The sequence below is a fragment of the Schistocerca americana genome, chromosome 1 (assembly GCF_021461395.2).
Source record: "Schistocerca americana isolate TAMUIC-IGC-003095 chromosome 1, iqSchAmer2.1, whole genome shotgun sequence".
In the NCBI taxonomy this organism is placed as follows: Eukaryota; Metazoa; Arthropoda; class Insecta; order Orthoptera; family Acrididae; genus Schistocerca; species Schistocerca americana.
This window is the reverse complement of record NC_060119.1, coordinates 1,054,576,210-1,054,597,138: the sequence shown is the minus strand read 5'-3', so window position 1 is coordinate 1,054,597,138 and position 20,929 is coordinate 1,054,576,210. Positions and strand designations below refer to the sequence as shown.

Here is a 20,929-nt window from a genome sequence, read left to right as displayed (position 1 = left end):
AAAAGAGAAAACCTTGAACGACTAGAGATAATACGTTCATATTCCCAGGACATGTACATTAGTATGTTCTGCAGAAATGATTAGCATTTGAACCATATCGGCCCGCGGGTTCAAGGTCAACATCGATATCGCGGCCCAACACCACGTACCGGCAAAACGTGCGTGCGCTTTTCGTTGTCGCTGTAAACCAAAGGTAGTGGATCAGTGTGACTTGAGCAACTGTGCAGGATGCCTCGCAGACGTATGCGCGAACCGTACCGTCAAATCAGCGAGTTTTAAAGAGGGCACATTATTGGCATGAGAGAATATGATTTATCCATCAATGAAATTGTTGCTCGTGTGGGACGAAGTATTTAGGCAATGCAACGAGGGTATGCAGAATGGTTCACGGAAGGCCGTAGAACACAACAAGATGGATCAGGTCACTCCACCCGGACCACCCCTCCCCCCCCCCCACCCCCTTCCGCGAAGATCGAAACGTCATCCGAATGGCACTGCTAAACAGATCTGCGTCCTCCTCGGCTCTGGCGCAACAGTGGAACAGTGCAACACATCGTACACTATTAGGGGTGACAATCCATCGCCGTTTATTACGGCACTGATTACGTGCGCGTCGTCGACATCTCCGCCTACCTGTTACGAATGTGCACAAACATGCTAGACGAAAATAATGTATGGAACGACGTCACTGGGGACAGGAATGGCATCAGATATTGTTTTCGGACGACTCAAGTTCTGTCCCGGTATCACAGTGAGTGCATTCGCACAGGACATACAGTGCCAACTCAAGGCCTTGTGGTGTGGGGTGCTATTGGGTACAACAACAGATCGTAGTTGGTGCGTGTCTAGGGCACCAGTTTGACATACGTAAATGACATCCTGCGACCTGTAGCCATAGCCTTTCTCTGCTATACTGCAGACGCCATTTTTCAGCATAACAACGCACGACCACATGTTGCTGTACGAACACGTGCCTTCTTAGTGTCTCAGAATGTCAGCCTTTTGCTCAGGCCCGTCAGATCACCAGACCTGTCGCTATTCGGAAATGTGTGGGATATGGTGAAAACGACGGGTGCAGCGCTGTGACCCAGTGCCACACACCACGAATAAACGTTGGAATGCAGTATGGATGGATATACCACAGAACACCATACGTGCCTTATACGCGTCGATGCCATCACGTATGGAGCAAGTTATCAGGGCCCTTGGCGGACCCAGTGCCTACTAGACAACGGGACACGTGCTGAACCGAGGTGACTCAAATGCTGATCATTTCTGCAGAACATACTAATGTACATGTCCTGGGAATATGAACGTTCTATGTATAGTCGTTCAAGGTGTTTTTTTTTCTGAACCTGAGTGTACATTGAGATCTCATAACTAGAATTAGGTTCACAATACAATTTATTAATTCACTACTCTCCTCATGGAAAACGTGATCTATATACAACTGTGCTGTTGATGTCGCCAGTTTTGTGAAAATAATTCACCTAAACGAGACTTGCTTAATATTTTATCGTGCTGTGATAATTCTTAATCATATGTGTGGTGTCACCGCCAGACTCCACACTTGCTAGGTGGTAGCCTTTAAATCGGCCGCGGACCGTTAGTATACGTCGGACCCGCGTGTCGCCACTCAGTGGTTGCAGACCGAGCGCCGCCACACGGCAGGTCTAGAGAGACTTCCCAGCACTCGCCCCAGTTGTACAGCCGACTTTGCTAGCGATGGTTCACTGACAAATTACGCTCTCATTTGCCGAGACGATAGTTAGGTTAGCCTTCAGCTACGTCATTTGCTACGACCTAGCAAAGCGCCATTACCAGTTACTATTGATGCTGTAAAATATGTACCGTCAAGAGCGATGTTCACCATTTACGGATTAAAGTTAAGTATTCCAACAGCTACGTCCTTTTTTGCTAAAGTCTAACTTCCTTGTCCTGTTCCAGACCTCACGCCAGCCTGCGTGAGCTAAAACGCGTGCCTTTCGGCTTTCTCTCATAGTGGGTTGGCTCTCTTGCCAATCCGCAACAATATGTATTTTCCAGCAGTGAGAATTACGAAGTGTAAATGCTGCAAGGTACTTTGATATAAATAAGTTAAAATCGTCAACTACGATAGCAGTTGAAACTGTACCGGATCGAGACTCGAACCTGGGACCTTTGCCTTTCGCTGGTAAGCAGCTACCCAAACACGACTCACGGCCCGCCCTCGCAGCTTTATTTCCGGCAGTACCTCATATCCTACATTCCAAACTCCACAGAATTTCTCCAGCGAAACTTACGGGACCAGCACTTTTGAAGGAAAGGATATTGCGGAGACATGGCTTAGCTACGATAGCAGTTATGTGAGCGATGAACGATTTTCGGCCGGATTTATTTTTCTTTGAAGACTGCCAGCGATTCATTGCCCCCAGGCCGCGTTACAAGCGCTGCGCAGGGTTAGCACAGTCGTGGAGTTGCCACTTCACTGCTTCATTTGTCTTCTAGGATTTATCCCCTAGGGCGGTTGACTTCTCTATGCCTACAGAGCCTGCCAAACCCTGGTTTAAGGGATTACTTCCTCAGTCCTTCAAGGGTAGCCTGCGTCCAAGCCGACACCGCCATACCGACAGTCCGCATCCCTGCCACTGCTGCCGAAGTCTCCCCAAAACGGGAAGGGAGGAAAATAAGGAGTAGATAGGGATCAGAGATGCCGAAGATGGGTCTTTGAGAGGCACACATTGCCTGGCTCCTCTGCAGAGACCTATCTGGCTAGGTTAGACCTACCGGTAGCTGCGCTACCGACGGTATAGCTCTCAGCTTCATCAGAGCACTCGGACTCGCCCGCAGCACGGACAGTGCTACGATAAGGCGGTTAGATCACGTAAAAGCCTTCACTCGTGTGAATAGGCAAATACTATGCACCATACTAGAGTAACACAACATAAAGGTTCTGGAAAGTACACGCACGCACACACACACACACACACTAAAATAGTGATTACAACAGCTGCAAAAATTTCAGATGTGATACCTGTGAATCAGGTCGTCAGGCAATATATACACTGACGACATTCTAAGAAGATGGAAACAATGCTGGGTTATTTATGTCACAATATGGAACCATAACACATGCCTTTTTCCAGGCGATCAGTTTCTTGTATTGACGGTAAATGGAAATGCCGCGTGGTGCAATTCTTTCGAGTTGACGCCACTTCGGCGACTTGCGTGTCGATGGGAGTGAAATGATGATGGTAGGGACAACACAACACCCAGTCCACGAGCGGAGAAAATCTCCGACCCAGCCGGGAATCGAACCCGGGCTCTTAGGTAAGACATTCCGCCGCGCTGACCACTCAGCTACCAGGGGCGGACCGTGAAGTTACATCTCGTGTGTAAGGAATAGAAAACGGCAATATCGTTTAATAAAACGAAGATATTGACATTTAAGGGCGTTGAGCCAATCAGATCAAAAATTGCTATCAATAACAGAAAATTAAAGGACGGAGCCAGAAAGAAAGCAAAAGCAAACTTTTACAAAACTATGGCTATCACGCCTGTGCTGTACGGGAGTGACACTTGGGTTCTCTCAAAGAGAGGTTCAAATGGCTCTGAGCCCTATGGACTTAACTTCTGAGTCCCCTAGAACTTAGAACTTCTTAAACCCAACTAAACTAAGGACATCACACACATCCATGCCCGAGGTAGGATTCGAACCTGCGACCGTATTGGTCGCGCGGTTCCTCACTGTAGCGCCTAGAACCGCTCGGCCACCACAGCCGGCTCTCAAAGAGAGGGTTGGGTTGGGCTGTTTGGGGAAGGAGACCAGACAGCGAGGTCATCAGTCTCTTCGGATTAGTGAAGGATGGGGAAGGAAGTCAGCCATGCCCTTTCAGAGGAACCATCCCGGCATTTGCCTGGAGTGATTTAGGGAAATCACGGAAAACCTAAATCAGGATGGCCGGACGCGGGATTGAACCGTCGTCCTCCCGAATGCAAGTCCAGTGTCTAACCACTGCGCCACCTCGCTCGGTCACAAAGACGGATAAAAGCAAAATACAGGCAGCTCAAATGAGATTTTTAACTAGAGTAAAAGGTTCAACAAACCAAGTCCGGATTAAAGATGAACGAATTAGATAAGAATTTGATACAAATACAGATACTTGTGGAATGTGCATGTAAGGAGAATGCCAGAAGAAAAACTGACGAAACAGTTGTGAAGATACATTCCTAGAGGAAGAAGAAACACTGTTAGCCCCAAAATGAAATGGCTAACAATAGCCTTTGAAGACTGAGTAGGGAATTAGCCTAATCCCTGATGATCAATGAATTTTGTGGTTCAATTGTTGATTATAAATGCTAAATAATTTTTGGGAACATTCTATCTGCCCTTAGTCGACGGACAGCCCTGGCTTTCAGAGAAGTAAGTAACCTTGAGATCGTCAGGAGCGAAGCAACACGCTGTAAGGCGCCTCACATGCAGACAGGAAACTTGCCGGACGGATCCAGGTGTCACCACTCCAGCTTAGCATAATACAGCAACACACGCAAAATCTTCACGTTTGGCACAGTAAAGACCCTCACACAGACACACAGTAAAGACCCTCACGCAGACATAGTCGAATCCGAAAGATCGTGAAATGTGGACAAAAAATGCAAACAGGTTCAGTTTTATATTCGAAACAACTGCTGGCCGGTGTGGCCGAGCGGTTCTAGGCGCTTCAGTCTGGAACCGCGCGACCACTACGGTCGCAGGTACGAATCCTGCCTCGGGCATGGATGTGTGCGATGTCCTTAGGTTAGATAGGTTTAATTAGTTCTAAATTCTAGGGGACTGATGACCTCATATGTTAAGACCCGTAGTGCTCAGAGCCATTTGAACCATTTTTCGAAACAACGAGAAAGACCTTAAAAAAAGCAATAGAATAAACTTGAATGAAAGAATATCAATGACTTGCGCTCCCAATTACGTTGTATGGATTTGTGTTATGCATTTGAAATTTAAAAAAAACAAGGAGAATACATTTACAGTTCAAAGATGATATTTATAGTATCTGCTGTATTATATAAAAAGTTCAGGGATATCATATTAGATGGGATCTTAACATTAGCTGTATACGAGAAAAGTTAGAGGGAAACAGAATTCAGTCGACGGCCATCCATAGAGTAGGGGTACAGAAAGACAATCAGTCTAGAGAAAAAGTTAGTAAAAAGGAGTAAGTTATTTTCGCAAAGCAAAAGTGCACATGGTAAAAGACAGTAATTGCATAGGAGCAGAAACAAAGAATAAACGACAATCGAGACAGCAACTAGATTACCGACATGACTTCATAACAGAAATTCGTATGATTTACGTGTCATCAGTTAAAAGATTTCAGAATGAAGGTAGGTTTCATGTCCTGCTACTTAACATGTGAAGTATGAATGTCAGTTCGATGTCACGGTCCTTTTTTTTCGGAGCCTTAGACACTCTGAGTAAAAAAGTATTTCTTTGTCTCTTTATCTAGTTACTGAACTATTGAGTATACAGGAAAACATACATAACCTGGTTTTCCGAAAGAAAATATCAGAATAAAGTTTTAAAAAGTGCCAATATGTAAAAGAGCGAATATCATACTTTAAACTTAATACTGTTATAATGAATCGATTACGTATTGTTTTCCAATGGAACGCCATGTTTAGAGTTGTCGATTCTTCTCAGCCAAGTCAAATTGAGAGTGGGTCACTGAGGTTCCCTACTGGGATTGTTTGGAAGGGAATTTTCAATTCTGGCATTTGCTTGATAACTAAGCGATATCTCTCGAAAGGCCAAGTCGGAGCCAGGAGACTGAAACAATTTTAAAATTTAAATGCATTTGGTCTGTATACCTCAGCTGCCAGTGTATAGACGGACATAACCTGTAATTCTGTAATATAGTATCTTAAATTTGTTTCTGGTACAATGTTGCCATTACCGTAGAAAATAGTTTAAAAAATTCTGTCTGTGTTTGTGTGTACTCGTCCTACAAACTCTGTGCCCTATATGTCGCACAAAATCACGAATTTCATGACTAAGTCTTTCGTTTGGCTGTATGGTCTTCAGTCAAAATAAATAAATAAAATGGTTCAAATGGCTCTGAGCATTATGGGACTTGACATCTGAGGTCATCACTCCCCTAGAACTTAGAACTATTTAAACCTAACTAACTTAAGGACATCACACACATCCATGCCCGAGGCAGGATTTGAACCTGCGACCGTAGCGGTCGCGCGGTTCCAGACTGAAGCGCCTAGAACTGCTCGGCCACTCTGGCCGGCCAATAAATAAATAAATAAAAACCGTCTTTTATTGTACAAAACATCTGTATAACCTAGGTTATTCTGTGGACGTTCGTGTAGTTGTCTACAGTTTGTTTTTAATAAGATGAAACATGCAACGGGACACATGTCTTGAAGGCTGTTCATGTGACGTAACTACTTACAATGTGCCACGGAAGATGGGTATGTGGTCCCCATACCCGTCCGACATAACAAAAATAAAACAGATTAAATTCAGCCAGTGTCGACATTTTAGTCATCAAAAATGATGTTCCTAAATTTTGTATACTTCCCTTCTGCGTAGTATACGAATGCAGTTAAAAAAATTATATGTTCCAGTAACATCACACTACATTTGCTTTTTAGTACGAGGCGTGTTTTTTAAGTAAGTACCGTTTTGAAATTAAGAAAAGACGTGCTAAGATATCTCAATAATTTTTATTTTTACATGAATGCCTGTACCTTAATCTACTTTTCTACATAATTTCCGTCAATACTGAGGCACTTGTCATAACTTTGTACTAGTTTTTTAATACCCTCCTCATTGAAGTCTGCCGCCTGACTTGTTAACCACTGCATCATCACTGTTTTGACTTCGTCATCGTCTTGAAGACGCTGACCGCCCAGGTGTTTCTTCAAGTGCAGGAACCGGCGCTGTACGGAGGATGATCTAGAGTTTCCCATCGAAAAGATGTGATGAGACCTTTGGTCTGATTCGCCACATGCGGACGGGCATTGTCTTGCAGCAAAACGATACCCTTGCTCAATTTCCATGGACTGTTGTTGCTTTGATTCTGGTGTGACGTAGGCCACCCATGTTTCATCGCCCGTAACAGTTTGACTTAATAAATCATCACCGTCGTTGTGGTACCGCTCAAGGGAAGTCAATGAACTGTCTAAACGTTTGGTTTTGTGCACATCCGTCCACATTTTCGGTACCCAACGTGCGCACAATTTTCGGTAATTCAAGTGCTCGGTCACAATGCCATACAAAACACTACAAGAAACATTAGGAAAGTCATCCCGCAAGGAGGAAATCGTAAAGCGTCTGTTTTCTCTCACCTTATTGTCCACTTCCTGCACCAAACTTTCATTAACGACCGAAGGACGCCCACTCTGTTGTTTATCATGCACATTTGCGCGGCCGTCTTTAAATGCTGTCACCCACTTTCTTACCATTCCCTCACTCATAATGTTTTCTCCGTAAACTGCACAGATCTCGCGATGAATATCGATCGCTTTCAGGCCTTTAGCACTAAGGAATCTTATAACAGCCCGTACTTCACAGTCGGCGGAACTCACAATTGTGGGGGCCACTTAAACACTCAGTGCACAACGTAAACAAGGAAGAATCAGACTGTAATGGCGTCAGTGATTAGATTAAGGTACAGGCTTTCATGTAAAAATAAAATTATTGAGATATCTTAGCACGTCTTTTTTTTAATTTCAAAATGGTACTTACTTAAAAAACACGCCTCGTATCTCAGCAGATAAAAATAACTACTATCGTGCAATCCATACAGAGCAAGAATACGTTAACACTGAAAGCAGCTCGCCCACGTTTCAAGACGTGGATCGAAAGAAACTGATTAGCGGCAGGTACCAAGAAACATACGCTACTGGCGCACAGGCGAATTGGCACGAAGAAAAAAAAAACAGCCGGCCCAGAGAGCTTGCGCGTAGTCAGTCAGTCACCAAATAGACCGCAGAGAGCGCATGCCGCATCGCAGGCTACTAGGAAGACAGCCGTGTAGAGGAGGTGGAGTGGCTGAGTGACTGCGGCAGAGCCTGCGATACCTCCTCCGGACGGCTGGTTCCCTGGTAGCGAAGCTTTCGCGAGCAGCACGTGCGCAAGCGCAAGCGGTCCGTCATTTTAGTTCCTTCCTTCTTTCTTCCTCCGTTGTTTTGTTTAATCAGCTGGGGAAGTCACTGGACGTCAAAAACCTATTCAGTTTCGTTACCTCTTCCCTTTTAACTGGACGTCAAAAATTATTTAGTTTTGTTTCTCTTCCAATTCTATTTTATTGCAGCATGTTAAACAGAATATTCCCTGTTTTGATTTGCCGCATGACAGTCAACCAACTCCTCGGCAGAGGAGCGAGTCCATGCGTGCATGCATCACGTCCTTCAAACTAAATGCGTCCATCTTGCTCCTGCGTGGTACCTAATGTCATTTACCCACTATCCATCGCATCAGATCATCGTCTCCGTTTTCTCTCTTTTAACACAGAACATAACTTCCTTTGTACATCTCTATCCATTCGCCTGACTACATGTCCCCACCCAACTCCATTTCATTTTCATTACACTCATAAGCACGTCTTCCACTTTGATCTGTTCACTGATCAATTTGTTACTTCGCCTAGTAATAATGATAATCAAAGTAATCCCCAACGTATACCTTTCTACAACTCGCTCAGCAGCCATGAGATTTCAAACGGTTTTTACTATAAATCAAAACTATTAAATCTAAATTTTCGATTTTAAACGCATCTATATTATTAAACGACTAACCCGGTGCATGGTTCATGGTGCACAGTCCCATTCGCAAGTTAAATTTCTAACAGTTTGCAGGAGCAACAACTGTTTGGTTTTCAGTATTTCATATAATTACAGATCGACTTTAAAAATTTAAAATGCTGTCATAATCTGTTCTTTAAGAGGTATAATACTGAGTTAAAGGGTTTAACACAGAAATACAAGTATTACTGTTAGAAGCTGTGTATACAGGTTGGTCAGAAAAGTCTGAAAAACATGTAGGTTCGGCTGAGAAATAATCGTGAAAAAAAGTGATATGTTGCGCCGTTTCCGGTTTAATTATCATTGACGTTAACCAAACAGGTCGCTGCGCGCGAAAATTCAGACACTTGCACGCGCTAACATGCGGTAATGCACAGACATACAGTTAGTTCCGCAAGAAAGTTACGCCCTTATCTGCACGAAATAGAAGGCACTATTATAAATACATGTTTACATGAAAATACGTGCTACTACTAATTGTACAATTACCGAATAGTTAATTGAATCGCCACCATTATCGATTGTTGCTTGGCACCTTTTTGGCATGCTTTTCACGAGATTTTCTGCATATTCCCTCGGTGACGGTCTCCATATCGTCCTGATTTGCTTTGACAGCTGCTTAAAAGTATGTATTGACTTTCCAATAAGCTTCATCTTAATGTACGACCAAACATTTTCGATAGGATTTTCATCCGGAGACATTGCAGGCCAATCCATCGTAGACACCCCATTGTCTTGCTTCCACGCTGTACAGAGACGGCAGCGATGTTTCGGATAATTGTCTTGAAGCACCCAGTTTGCCTAGTTCGAACCAAATAGCCTTCTTAACAGACCTCAGAAGGCATTTTTAATAAATATATAAATATAAATAAGTGACGATTCAGATATTTTGCACTCATTTTAAACTGCAACTGCCAAAACAAAACATTCAACTCTCACACTGTTTACCTATATACGGTGCAAAAGCGCATTGATTACAGATTCGAGACCACTACCAGAGATGTCGCTGCGGCCGTTACATTTAAAATTATGGCGTACACTTTCTTGTGGGACTGACTTTATGTGAGTCCGTTAATTACCACTTGTTAAAATGCTCATTACCGGTTAAAAGCCGGCCGGTGTGGCCGTGCGGTTAAAGGCGCTTCAGTCTGGAACCGCGTGACCGCTACGGTCGCAGGTTCGAATCCTGCCTCGGGCATGGATGTGTGTGATGTCCTTAGGTTAGTTAGGTTTAATTAGTTCTAAGTTCTAGGCGACTGATGACCTCTGAAGTTAAGTCGCATAGTGCTCAGAGCCATTTGAACCATTTTTTGAACCGGTTAAAATGTGCCTTTTTCGGAAGTGAGCAAACGGTACGTTTGTTCGATTTGAAGAAAAGAAACGTAGTACAAGTCTGGCGACGCTGTCTGTTAGGCCGCTTGAATTTGCGCACGCAACGAACCTCATTGGTTAACTTCGATGCTAAATAACTCGGAAACGGCGCAACGTATCGATTTTTTTCTTAACAATTACTCCTCAGCTGACCCTACCCTCCAACACCCTCACAAGCTTTTCAGGCAGCGTAGCTCACTGAGCACAAATTATCCTGACTATATTCATCCAGCATTTGATAATGAGAGCACTTACCGACTTCCAACAAACCTTTATGAAACCACACCGTCACAAAATGGCAAAAGGAAAAACGTTCGTCGCTCACTACATTTTCTCTGTTCATGCAATAAAACTACCGCATCAGGCATGATTTAATTAAGGAATTCTTTACTACTAATTGTATCCACAACACGTTTTGCAGACAGTATCCAGATATAACACTGCAAGATTATATCATTATACGAAACGTAGTTGACGTCATAAGGGCTGAGATACGTAAAAGACTAGCTTTTGTTTAAAACGGTGAGCAAATTACCCACAATATACTCATAATTTCAAACCTTTTTAAACTTATTCCTGCTATCCAGCTTAAGGTCAAAGATTTAACACATTAACTGATTTGTAACACAATGAGAAGTTTGCAGCTGTATTATACGTGGGAGTTCGCTGCTTTACAGAATCGGTGGTTTACTGGTTGGAAACTAATTTGAAAGCTAAAAGCACTACAGGCCATTTCTGCTCTCTTGTTTATTATTTTTACTGTCCTCTCAGTCGTTGTCTTCAGCTACCCTAACCACACAAAACTGTCAATAGCTGTAATACTAAAGACTGACATCATTTCCAGATGACCTTTGTTTTTGAAGAGTACTCTTACTACGTTCTGTAACGTCATTCAAAATTTGTAGTGTTTATTTTTCCAATTGTTTCAGGACTGATTACAAACTTGCGAATGAAACGTAGTTTCCATTAGTTGCTGAAGTATACCTCCACTAGAAGAGGCTTGCACAGGATAGAGTAGCATCGAGAGCTGCATCTAACCAGTCTCGGGACTGAAGACCACAACAACAACAACAACCTCCACTAGAGGCAACCAATAGAATGTCTTCAGCAAAACGAAGACGTTCGGACATTTTTGCTTTTGCTGATATGGAATCTCTTTGTCTGACTGCTCTTGTAATTATGATTATCTCACTCCCCTGACAAGCTGTAATTGATACTTAACACCCATGTCTTTGGCAGTCTGTCGTAGGTGTAATCATTGCTTTCTCATGCACTATTAGTATTGATTTTGTTGAAACTCAGTCAAAAACTATGCTGTTTTGCCACCAAATGACGCTATTGAACAACATTAGCTTTTATGTGATACAGAATATTTGTAGCAACCCCTTAAAAAAGCAACTAGCGACAATTTAATTTAGTTTTGATTTACTTTACTAAAAAAAAAAAAAAAAAAAAAAAAAAAAAAAAAAAAAAAAAAAAAAAAACAAAGGTTTCATACGTTCTTCGTGAGGCGGCTTGCATGTGCACATACTGCATTGTTTCACACGTGGTCTGCCATGAAACGACTGACTGCCTGGAACAGTTGTTTTCACCGCCTTCTTCTAGATGTTATTTGTTGGAAGAAGACAGATAAAACAAATCTTCTAGGAGATCATTTCACGGTAACTCAAATGTAAACTAACGTAGCGAGTCTTCTGATAAAAGTAGCAAGCCGTCTGACGATGACCGTGTACATTCGAGACTGGTAACGGTGATTTTACCTTCCCGCGAATCAAAAACAAACCGCAGTTGGCTGTACGAGATAAACATTCTGTATCCGTCAAAACATTTAGCATTATCACAAATCAGACATAAAATGTGAACACATATTCGTTGTCATGTCCGATCAATTCAGTTGCGATTTGCAAATAGAGCATTCTATAACTTCCTTAAGGTATCATTTTCCAGCTTTCTTCTGGAAAAACGTGTTACAGACGAGCATTTTGTTCTTTATGTAGGCAAATTCTGCTAAGGTATGTGTCATGTCGTCTCTGGGGTCATATACTCAGACTTTACCACTGAAGATCCTTTACTCTACTTTTGTATTAAAGTGCCCCTTTGTCTTCTTGCAGCGACCTTTACTACCTGAAACTTCCTGGCAGATTGAAACTGTTTGTTGGACAAAGCTCGGACAAGAACCTTGCCTTTTGCTGGCAATGCTGTTATCGTCTGAGCTGCACAGGAAGATACTGCGTAAAATCATACCTTGTGTAGTTGACGACGATGCGAACGTGTTTAGGAAATGAAGGAAGATGACATCCGCCTGTTCACCTTCATCTACCGGTTGCATGCGCCGTATATGAATAACGCAAGCCGTGTTCCACGCGAATGTCCTTCGTGAATATGTGTTTTTTTTTTTTTTTTTTTTTTTTTTTTAGAGAAACTTCTTTTCATAACATCATAACTTTTGAGCTTATATTACGCTCTAGGATCCCGCAATATACGGGGTTTTGTCGATATTGCTCTGTAATTGAATTCAAGTACTATTTTACCCCTTTTGTTAACAAGAGTGACACCTTCTTAGTAAGCTAGAAGAAGCGGTATGAACTGTTCGGGGGCGTTCGAGATATTTGTCTCCCGGTATGTACCGAGGACTTCACGACGAATTGCAATTGTAATGCATCCAGAATGTAGACCAACGCGCTACTGGGTTCGCGATGATGTATTTTGGCTGATTGGTGTGTTATTTCATGAAGATTTCCAACGTGCATTAGTGTTGTTCATATTCAGAGCTCTTACCAGGCCTGGTATGGTAAATAAGGGGCGTGAACAGTTTCAGATATTGAGTGATAACTGTGAAGGACATGAAGACGTCGTGTACTTGTGGAAGGCAACGTTGTCACCACCTGATTCGAGTTTGAAGGGAGCCTCTTTGTGGGTCTCCGATTCGCCGGCTCGTCAAATCCTGCAGTATCCATACTTGTGGGGCATTCGGATGTGACAATGTGTTGCACTCCATGGGAAGGTGTGGGCAGGCGTACTTGTCGTCAAGGTTCCGGGCAACCAAGAGAGGATCGCCGTAATGTGCACCAAGTACGAGGTCTGTTCAAAAAATTCCGGAACATTAGTAATTTCGCACCAATATTGTGTTGGAGCGAAATGCGACTGGCATTCCTGCACACGCCTGTGTTTAATGTGTTTAATGTGTAACTGCCGGAAGTTTCATTGTTATATGTCTGTTAGTTATTGTTCAGTGCTGTATCGAGTAGAACGTTGTGTCGCACAGTTTGCGAATTTCGGGATAGCAGAAGTAGAGGAGCAATGCGTCTGCATTAAATTTTGCGTGAAACTCAGGAAAACCGTAACAGAGACATACAAAATGACAAAGGAAGCCTACAATGATGAGCGCTTAAGCTGTGCTCGGTGTTGCGAATGGTTTACACGGTTAAAAAAAAGGTCAGACGGAAGTTGAAAACGACCCTCTTTCAGGATGGCATTCGACGTCTACCGACGACGTCCGTGTCAAGAACGTCAACGAAATTGTGCATGCCAGTCGGAGACTGCTGTCCGAGAGATTGCAGAAGAATGTAATATTTCAGTTGAATCGTGTCATGAAGTCCTGACACAGCATCTTTGAATGTGTTGTTGCCGCCGAGTTCGTCCCACGGCTCAAGACTAGAAAGACCTTCGCCTCGCAGTTTGTGAAGAGCTTTTGGATCGCGCAAATGAGAACGAGATGTTCGTTAAGAGAATCATAACTGGTGATGAGGACGTAGCTATATGGTTATGATGTCGAGACCAAGGTTCAGTCTTCACAATCTACATCTACATCTACGTGATTGCTCTGCTATTCACAATAAAGTGCCTGGCTGAGTGTTCAATGAACAACCTTCATGCTGTCTCTGTACCGTTTCACTCTCGAACGCCACGCGGGAAAAACGAGCACTTAAATTTTTCCGTATGAGCCCTGATTTCTCTTATTTTATCGTGATGATCATTTCTCCCTATGTAGGTGGGTGCCAACAGAATGTTTTCGCAATCGGAGGAGAAAACTCGTGATTGAAATTTCATGAGACGATCCTGTCGCAAAGAAAAACGCCTCTGTTTTAATGATTGCCACTCCAATTCACGTATCATGTCTGTGACACTATCTCCCATATTTCGCGATAATACAAAACGAGCTGCCCTTCTTTGTACTTTTTCGATGTCATCCGCCAGTCCCACCTGATGCGGATCCTACACCGCACACCAGCACTCCAGAATAGGGCGGACAAGCGTAGTGTAAGCAGTCTCTTTGGTAGACCTGTTGCACCTTCTAAGTGTTCTGCCAATGAATCGCAGTGTCTGGAAAAGTTCTCCAAGACCAAAAAAAGCTTGTCAGGTCAAGCCAAATGTCAAAGCCATGCTGATGGTTTTCTTTGACTTTGAAGGATTAGTTCGTCATGAATTTGTGCCACAGGGACAAACTGTTAATCGATGGCACTATCGGGACGTGTTGCGACGCCTGAGACAAAATGTGTAACGGCCTGAAGTGTGGCGAGATAATTCACGGCTCTTGCATCACTATAATGTACCCGCACATCATCGCAGTTGGTGCGTGACTATTGCACAAAAAACGAAATCATTGTGTTGCCTTATCTTCCGTACTCTCCAGACCTGGCCCCTCCGGACTTATCTGTATTTCAACAGTTGAAAACCCCGTTGAAAGGACTAAGATTTGGACCGATAGACGAGATAAAAGCCGGCCGCGCTGGACGAGCGGTTCTACGCGCTTTAGTCCGGAACCACGTGGCTGCTGTGGTCGCAGGTTCGAATTGTGTCTCGGGCATGGATGTGTGTGACGTCCTTAGGTTAGTTAGGTTTACGTAGTTTTAAGTCTAGTGGACTGATGACCTCAGATGTTAAGTCCCATAGTGCTTAGAGCCATTTGAACGAAATGAAAGGAAATTCACAGGCACTTCGCATGATCCAGCAAGAGGCGTACTGAGATTGCTTGCGGAAGTGGAAACGGCGCTGGGAGCAGTGAATCAGTTGTGGCGGAGAGTATTTCAAAGAAAAATGGAAATGAGCGTTTGGCGTCAATGGCCGGGAGGCCCCTTGCGGGGCAGGTCCGGCCGCCTTGGTGCAGGTCTTATTACATTCCACTGCACATTGGGCGACCTGAGCGGTGGATGGGGATGAAATGACGATGAAGACAACACAACGCAAAATCTCCGACTCAGCCGGGAATCGAACCCGGTCCCGTAGGACGGCAATCCATCGCGCTGACCACTTTTTTTTTTTTTAAAAAAATATCGTTTTGTTCTACATTGTTCGTTGAATTTGTTCGTGGCGGACGTCCGATGACACCATTTCGGGTTGTTCGTTGATCCGTTCACTCAGTTTTCTTTATTACAGAGGGTAGCTAAACCCTCTGACCGAACACGCTGAGCTACCGTGCCGACACCACTCAGCTATCGGGGCGGACATTTCGACGGAGACCATGCACAATAAGTAAAAGGTAAGCGTAGAAAAATTTTGTGGCCAAAGTTCGAATTTTTTGAAGAGACCTCGTACAGCGTAACCATTTTACAGTTGCGCGTGCCATCCAAAAAGTGATTGACTTCCTGCAACATTCTGTATCATTCCACACTGTTGGTCGGAGACTAGCAGCAGACGGACTAGGAAATTACCGACCCATGCGTGACGCTACAACGATACATCACGGACATCGCGCATCTCTCATGCGACAGTACCGTGTTGCCATTCTTCAACAGGAGAATGCTCGTCCACAAATAGCACGTGTGTCTATGAACTGTCTGTGTGATGTTGAGGTACTCTAGTGGCCAACAAGATTCCTAGATTTATCGCCGATGGAACATGTGTGGGACCTTCTAGCACGTGAACTCTGTCCCAGGGCCCAGCATCAAGGATATTTACGACCACTTAACAACAGTTGTGGGCCAGCTTGGCTCAGGGGAGAATAAAGCTACCTTATGACATGCTTGCCAGCCGAATTAGTGCAAGCGTCGAGGCCGGACGGAGTGTAAAGCCGTACTCATAAGTGGACTCATACTGTCAAATTCCTCGAAAATTTATCTCGATTTTGTAACCACTGAGATATCATCACAAACACTCTCAGCCTGTGAAGTTTTTTTGCTGCCTCTTTCCCTTCTAGGGACTCCACCTTTTTGTGAGCCAGTGTAATTTCTAAACTGTTAGGTTTTACCCAGATGGTTTGTACTTTACTTGGTTGCAAGAGTTCATATAACAGCAACCTACAGTAGATTTTACTGTTTGGGTTAGAGATCAGCTATTTTGCTTTTTCAAGTTCTCTGCATTGCTGCGATGTTTTCTACACAATTACGTTCAGGTGTTACATATACATACTGATGTCTAAGAAAGTGTCTCTTTTTGCTCCAGATTCCACAAGGCGTGCGTGAAGTACGGCGTACCAGACGTGGATCTCTTCCAGACGGTCGACCTGTGGGATAAGAAGAACATCGTGGCTGTCACCACGACTATTTTCGCCATTGGCAGAACGGTGAGTCTCTTCTCAGGCCATGTTGCGAAATACTTGCATTCTTCAATTATACGAGTGTCCGCCACGTATATAAATGAACATCACAATGGTTGCTAAAAAAGTTGTAATTTTCTAACAATTGATACATAAGATGTCGAAAAGGATTTCACCTGACTGTATTACATGTACGATAATTCCATGTCGTACATAATTTTTTCACATATCCTTGTATAGGGACACGACTTGCCTAACAATTGTCCATGGGACGAACATATAGAAATATCCATCATAGGTACCATACACATGATGTTAAACACCAGTTCATAAACTCGACTGATTTCTCATTGCTGCAAACTCGGAGCAGCTTTTGTCCAATTTATAGCATTTAACTAATAAAATAGCTTCTCTTTATCTCTTGGAAACAAAGAGCTACAATACCATAGAGGGACAACACCGTGACCAGAGTGAAGCAAGTGGCGTTATTGGTAAAATAAAGGCCATGGTACATGATAGTGCGTAAGGAAATAATTAAATAATTTTCAGGTGTTAGCTTTCAGCAATTACAGCCGGAAACAATATTATCAGTAAGTATAGCGCACAAACACTTTACGTAGATGCATCGTCTCTCGACAGTGTCAGTAGCTTTCAAATAAACGCTGTAATCCCAGACGCCAGTAACGGAGCGTAGAAGAGTAGAAGAGACGGTCTGGAAAATTTAGTTTAGGATCCATCTTAGTGTGTTTTTAGTATACCATTTTCCACACAAAATTTTCGAAGAATGACAAACATTTCAGAGACGAACGTTCTACAGAAAGCTGTCGGATTTCTGCGGACTCCTTGTGAAACTATGGAGTGCGTTCGACGTCTGTGTCAGACACTCGGAAGGGCCCAGCGATTTGCCTTTACACAAATAACCTCTTTCTCGAAATTGTTGCGGAGGATCCGCACCATACCTCGTACGAAAGATCACGCTGAACTGATCCGCACTGCACAAAACGTAGAACGCGAAACGCTTTCTGTTGTCCCGACACCATCTTTACAAGAACTGAAGTGGGCGCACACTGTTGCTATCTAGCCGGAACCATGTAAAACTCGAGAGTTTTCTCTTTCCAACAGTACGTTATTCACGCACATATCTCAAATAACATAGCAGTTATAATTTTTCTTAAATCTGATGATTCTTTTTGATACTCCTTGTGTTACCTATCAATGTATGAGGGTCGTTCAATGAGTAATGCCCCACATTTTTTAAAATGCCATTAATATACATAGACAAACGTCCTTGTGTGTGCTTCACATCTGATGCTTGTTCTGTGTGCCGGTGAAGTATCGAACCGCTCTGGCACATATCAGAGCCGTAGTACAGCCTCACAATGGCGTCTACATACGACTTACGTTACAAGCAGCGTGCTGTTATTAAATTCTTGTGTGCAGAAAAAGAAACCGTAGTGAACATCCACAAACGTTCGTGTGTAGTGTATGGCATGCTGCAGTTGATAGGAGCACAGTTGGGCGATGGGTAAAGAAAGTTATAGCCTCAGGAAATGCAGGAATGGAGCTCCATGATGAGACACACTCGGGACGTCCTGTTACAGCCACTGTTCCAGACGTGCTGAATCGTGCGGATGCCATTATACGTGCCGAACGATTCTCTACGGGGAAGAGACTTTGAAGATGACAAGAGATTCAGTCACGCAGTGAAAACATGGCTATGCGTACAGGACAAGAGCTTTTACCAGCAGAGGAATACATGCTCTTCCACAACGTTGGCGCACGGCCATAGAACGTGATGGATACTAGTAGAAAAATAGCGCATGGACAAGACATCTTGATGTATATTGTCACCAAATTCTTACTGTTAACAATAAATACACTACCGGCCATTAAAATTGCTACACCACGAAGATGACATGCTACAGACGCGACATTTAACCGACAGGAAGAAGATGCTGTGATATGCAAATGATTAGCTTTTCAGAGCATTCACACAAGGTTGGCGCCGGTAGCGACACCTACAACGTGCTGACATGAGGAAAGTTTCCAACCGATTTCTCATATCACAAACAGCAGTTGACCGGCGTTGCCTGGTGAAACGTTGTTGTGATGCCTCGTGTAAGCATGAAAAATGCGTACCATCACGTTTCCGACTTTGATAAAGGTCGGATTGTAGCCTATCGCGATTGCGGTTTATCGTATTGCGACATTGGTCGAGATCCATTGACTGTTAGCAGAATATGGAATCGGTGGGTTCAGGAGGGTAATACGGAACGCCGTGCTGGATCCCAACGGCCTCGTATCACTAGCAATCGAGATGACAGGCATCTTATCCGCATGGCTGTAACGGATCGTGCAGCCACGTCTCGATCCCTGAGCCAACAAATGGGGACGTTTGCAAGACGACAACCATCTGCACGAACAGTTCGACGACGTTTGCAGCAGCATGTACTATCAGCTCTGAGACCATGGCTGCGGTTACCCTTGACGCTGCATCACAGACAGGAGCGCCTGCGATGGTGTACTCAACGACGAACCTAGGTGCACGAATGGCAAAACGTCTTTTTTGCGGATGAATCCAGGTTCTCTTTACAGCATCATTATGGTCGCATCCGTGTTTGGGGACATCGCGGTGAACGCACATTGGAAGCGTGTATTCGTCATCGCCATTCTGGCGTATCACCCGGCGTGATGGAATGGGGTGCCATTGGTTACACGTCTCGGTCACCTGTTGTTCGCGTTGACGGCACTTTGAACAGTGGACGTTACATTTCAGATATATTACGGCCCGTGGCTCTACCCTTCATTCGATCCCTGCGAAACCCGACGTTTCAGCAGGATAATGTCTGTATGGGCCTTTCTGGATACAGAAAATGTTCGACTGCTGCCCTGGCCAGCACATTCTCCAGATCTCTCACCAGTTGAAAACGTCTGGTCAATACGCGAGTCACTACTCTTGATGAGTAGTATCGTGTTGAAGCTGCATGGGCAGCTGTACGTGTACACGCCATCGAAGCTCTATTTGACTTAATGTTATTACGGCCAGAGGGGTTGTTCAGGGTACTGATTTCTCAGGATCTATGCACCCAAATTGCGTGAAAATGTAATCACATGTCAGTTGTAGTATGAATACCCGTTTATCATCTGCATTTCTTCTTGGTGCAGCAATTTTAATGGCCAGTAGTGTATGTTCTGAGAAAAAAAAAGTGGGACATTACTTATTGAACGATCCTTGTAAATCAAAGCTGTTCAGTTCGCTGTGCTTATAGCTTAAAAATTCGTTACACTTGTGGTGAGAACCTGTCCCTGGCGCTTCTTTAAACGGGGTGTGTGGTTTGCTGTGCAGGCTTACAAGCACCCCGAGTGGCCGGGCCCCTGGCTGGGACCACGCCCCGCGGAGGAGAACCGCCGCGAGTGGACGGAGGAGCAGCTGCGCGCCGGCGAGTCGGTGATCGGCCTGCAGGCCGGCTCCAACCGCGGCGCCACTCAGGCGGGACAGAACTTCGGCGCCTCCCGCAAGATCCTACTGGGCAAGTAGGCCCGCCACTCCCTGCCCCGCCACTTTACTCCAATCGCGCCCGCAACTCGCACCCCTTCCACTTGCAACTTTCCTCCCTGCTAATCTTCACCCCTCCCCTCCCCCCCCCCCTCTTCTCTACTCTCGCCACTCGTGTAAAATTTACGTAAGCAACCATTTTCCAGTTTCCTTTTCTCAGTCCTCCCGCACGCTGTCTGAAACCTGCTACAACTCCCACGGCCACTTCCATATTTTTGTGCTCAGCACTTATCGGTAATGGGGTCTATCTTTCTAATTTACAACTCTCGCTCAATCCTTATTGTCAACAATTGTGCGACCATCCTGTGATACACCAAACGCGCCTGCTTTCCCGCTTTAAAAAACTTTCGAAAATTTACGAACAATTAATAATATTTTTGACATGTATACATGTAAACGAATATGTAAAGTACTTTGTGCAACAGTTAGCAGAAATAAAATGAGTTAATCAAGTGGAATAGCATTTTTTTCCTTCTGTATTGTTTTTGTTTCTGGTTTCACCCTATTCTTCCTTAATTTTTCAGAATTTGTAATATATAATTTCTTGAGAATATTGGACAAACACTGGAATATAGTAAGATGTTACATTAAATAGGCTACATCTACATATTAATTTCTAATACACACACACACACACACACACACACCACTCCGTCTTCAGGCCACGAGTGGAGGTTGTGGATAGGAGGGGCGTGGGGTTTGCACATCGCTCTCCCGGCCGTTATGATGGT

The 20,929-nt window shown here is 44.0% G+C and overlaps 1 protein-coding gene across 1 annotated transcript in view; it reads left to right on the top strand.

The window, feature by feature from the left end:
• Window positions 1–20,656, top strand: part of LOC124617135 (muscle-specific protein 20-like) — a 166,952-nt gene extending 146,296 nt beyond the window's left edge. The window contains exons 3-4 of the mRNA XM_047145241.1: window positions 16,549–16,669; window positions 19,989–20,656. Of these exons, the coding sequence (XP_047001197.1) occupies window positions 16,549–16,669; window positions 19,989–20,180 (313 nt within the window). The 3' untranslated portion in view covers window positions 20,181–20,656. The remainder of the gene's footprint in view (window positions 1–16,548; window positions 16,670–19,988) is intronic.
• Window positions 20,657–20,929: the final 273 nt, after the last annotated feature.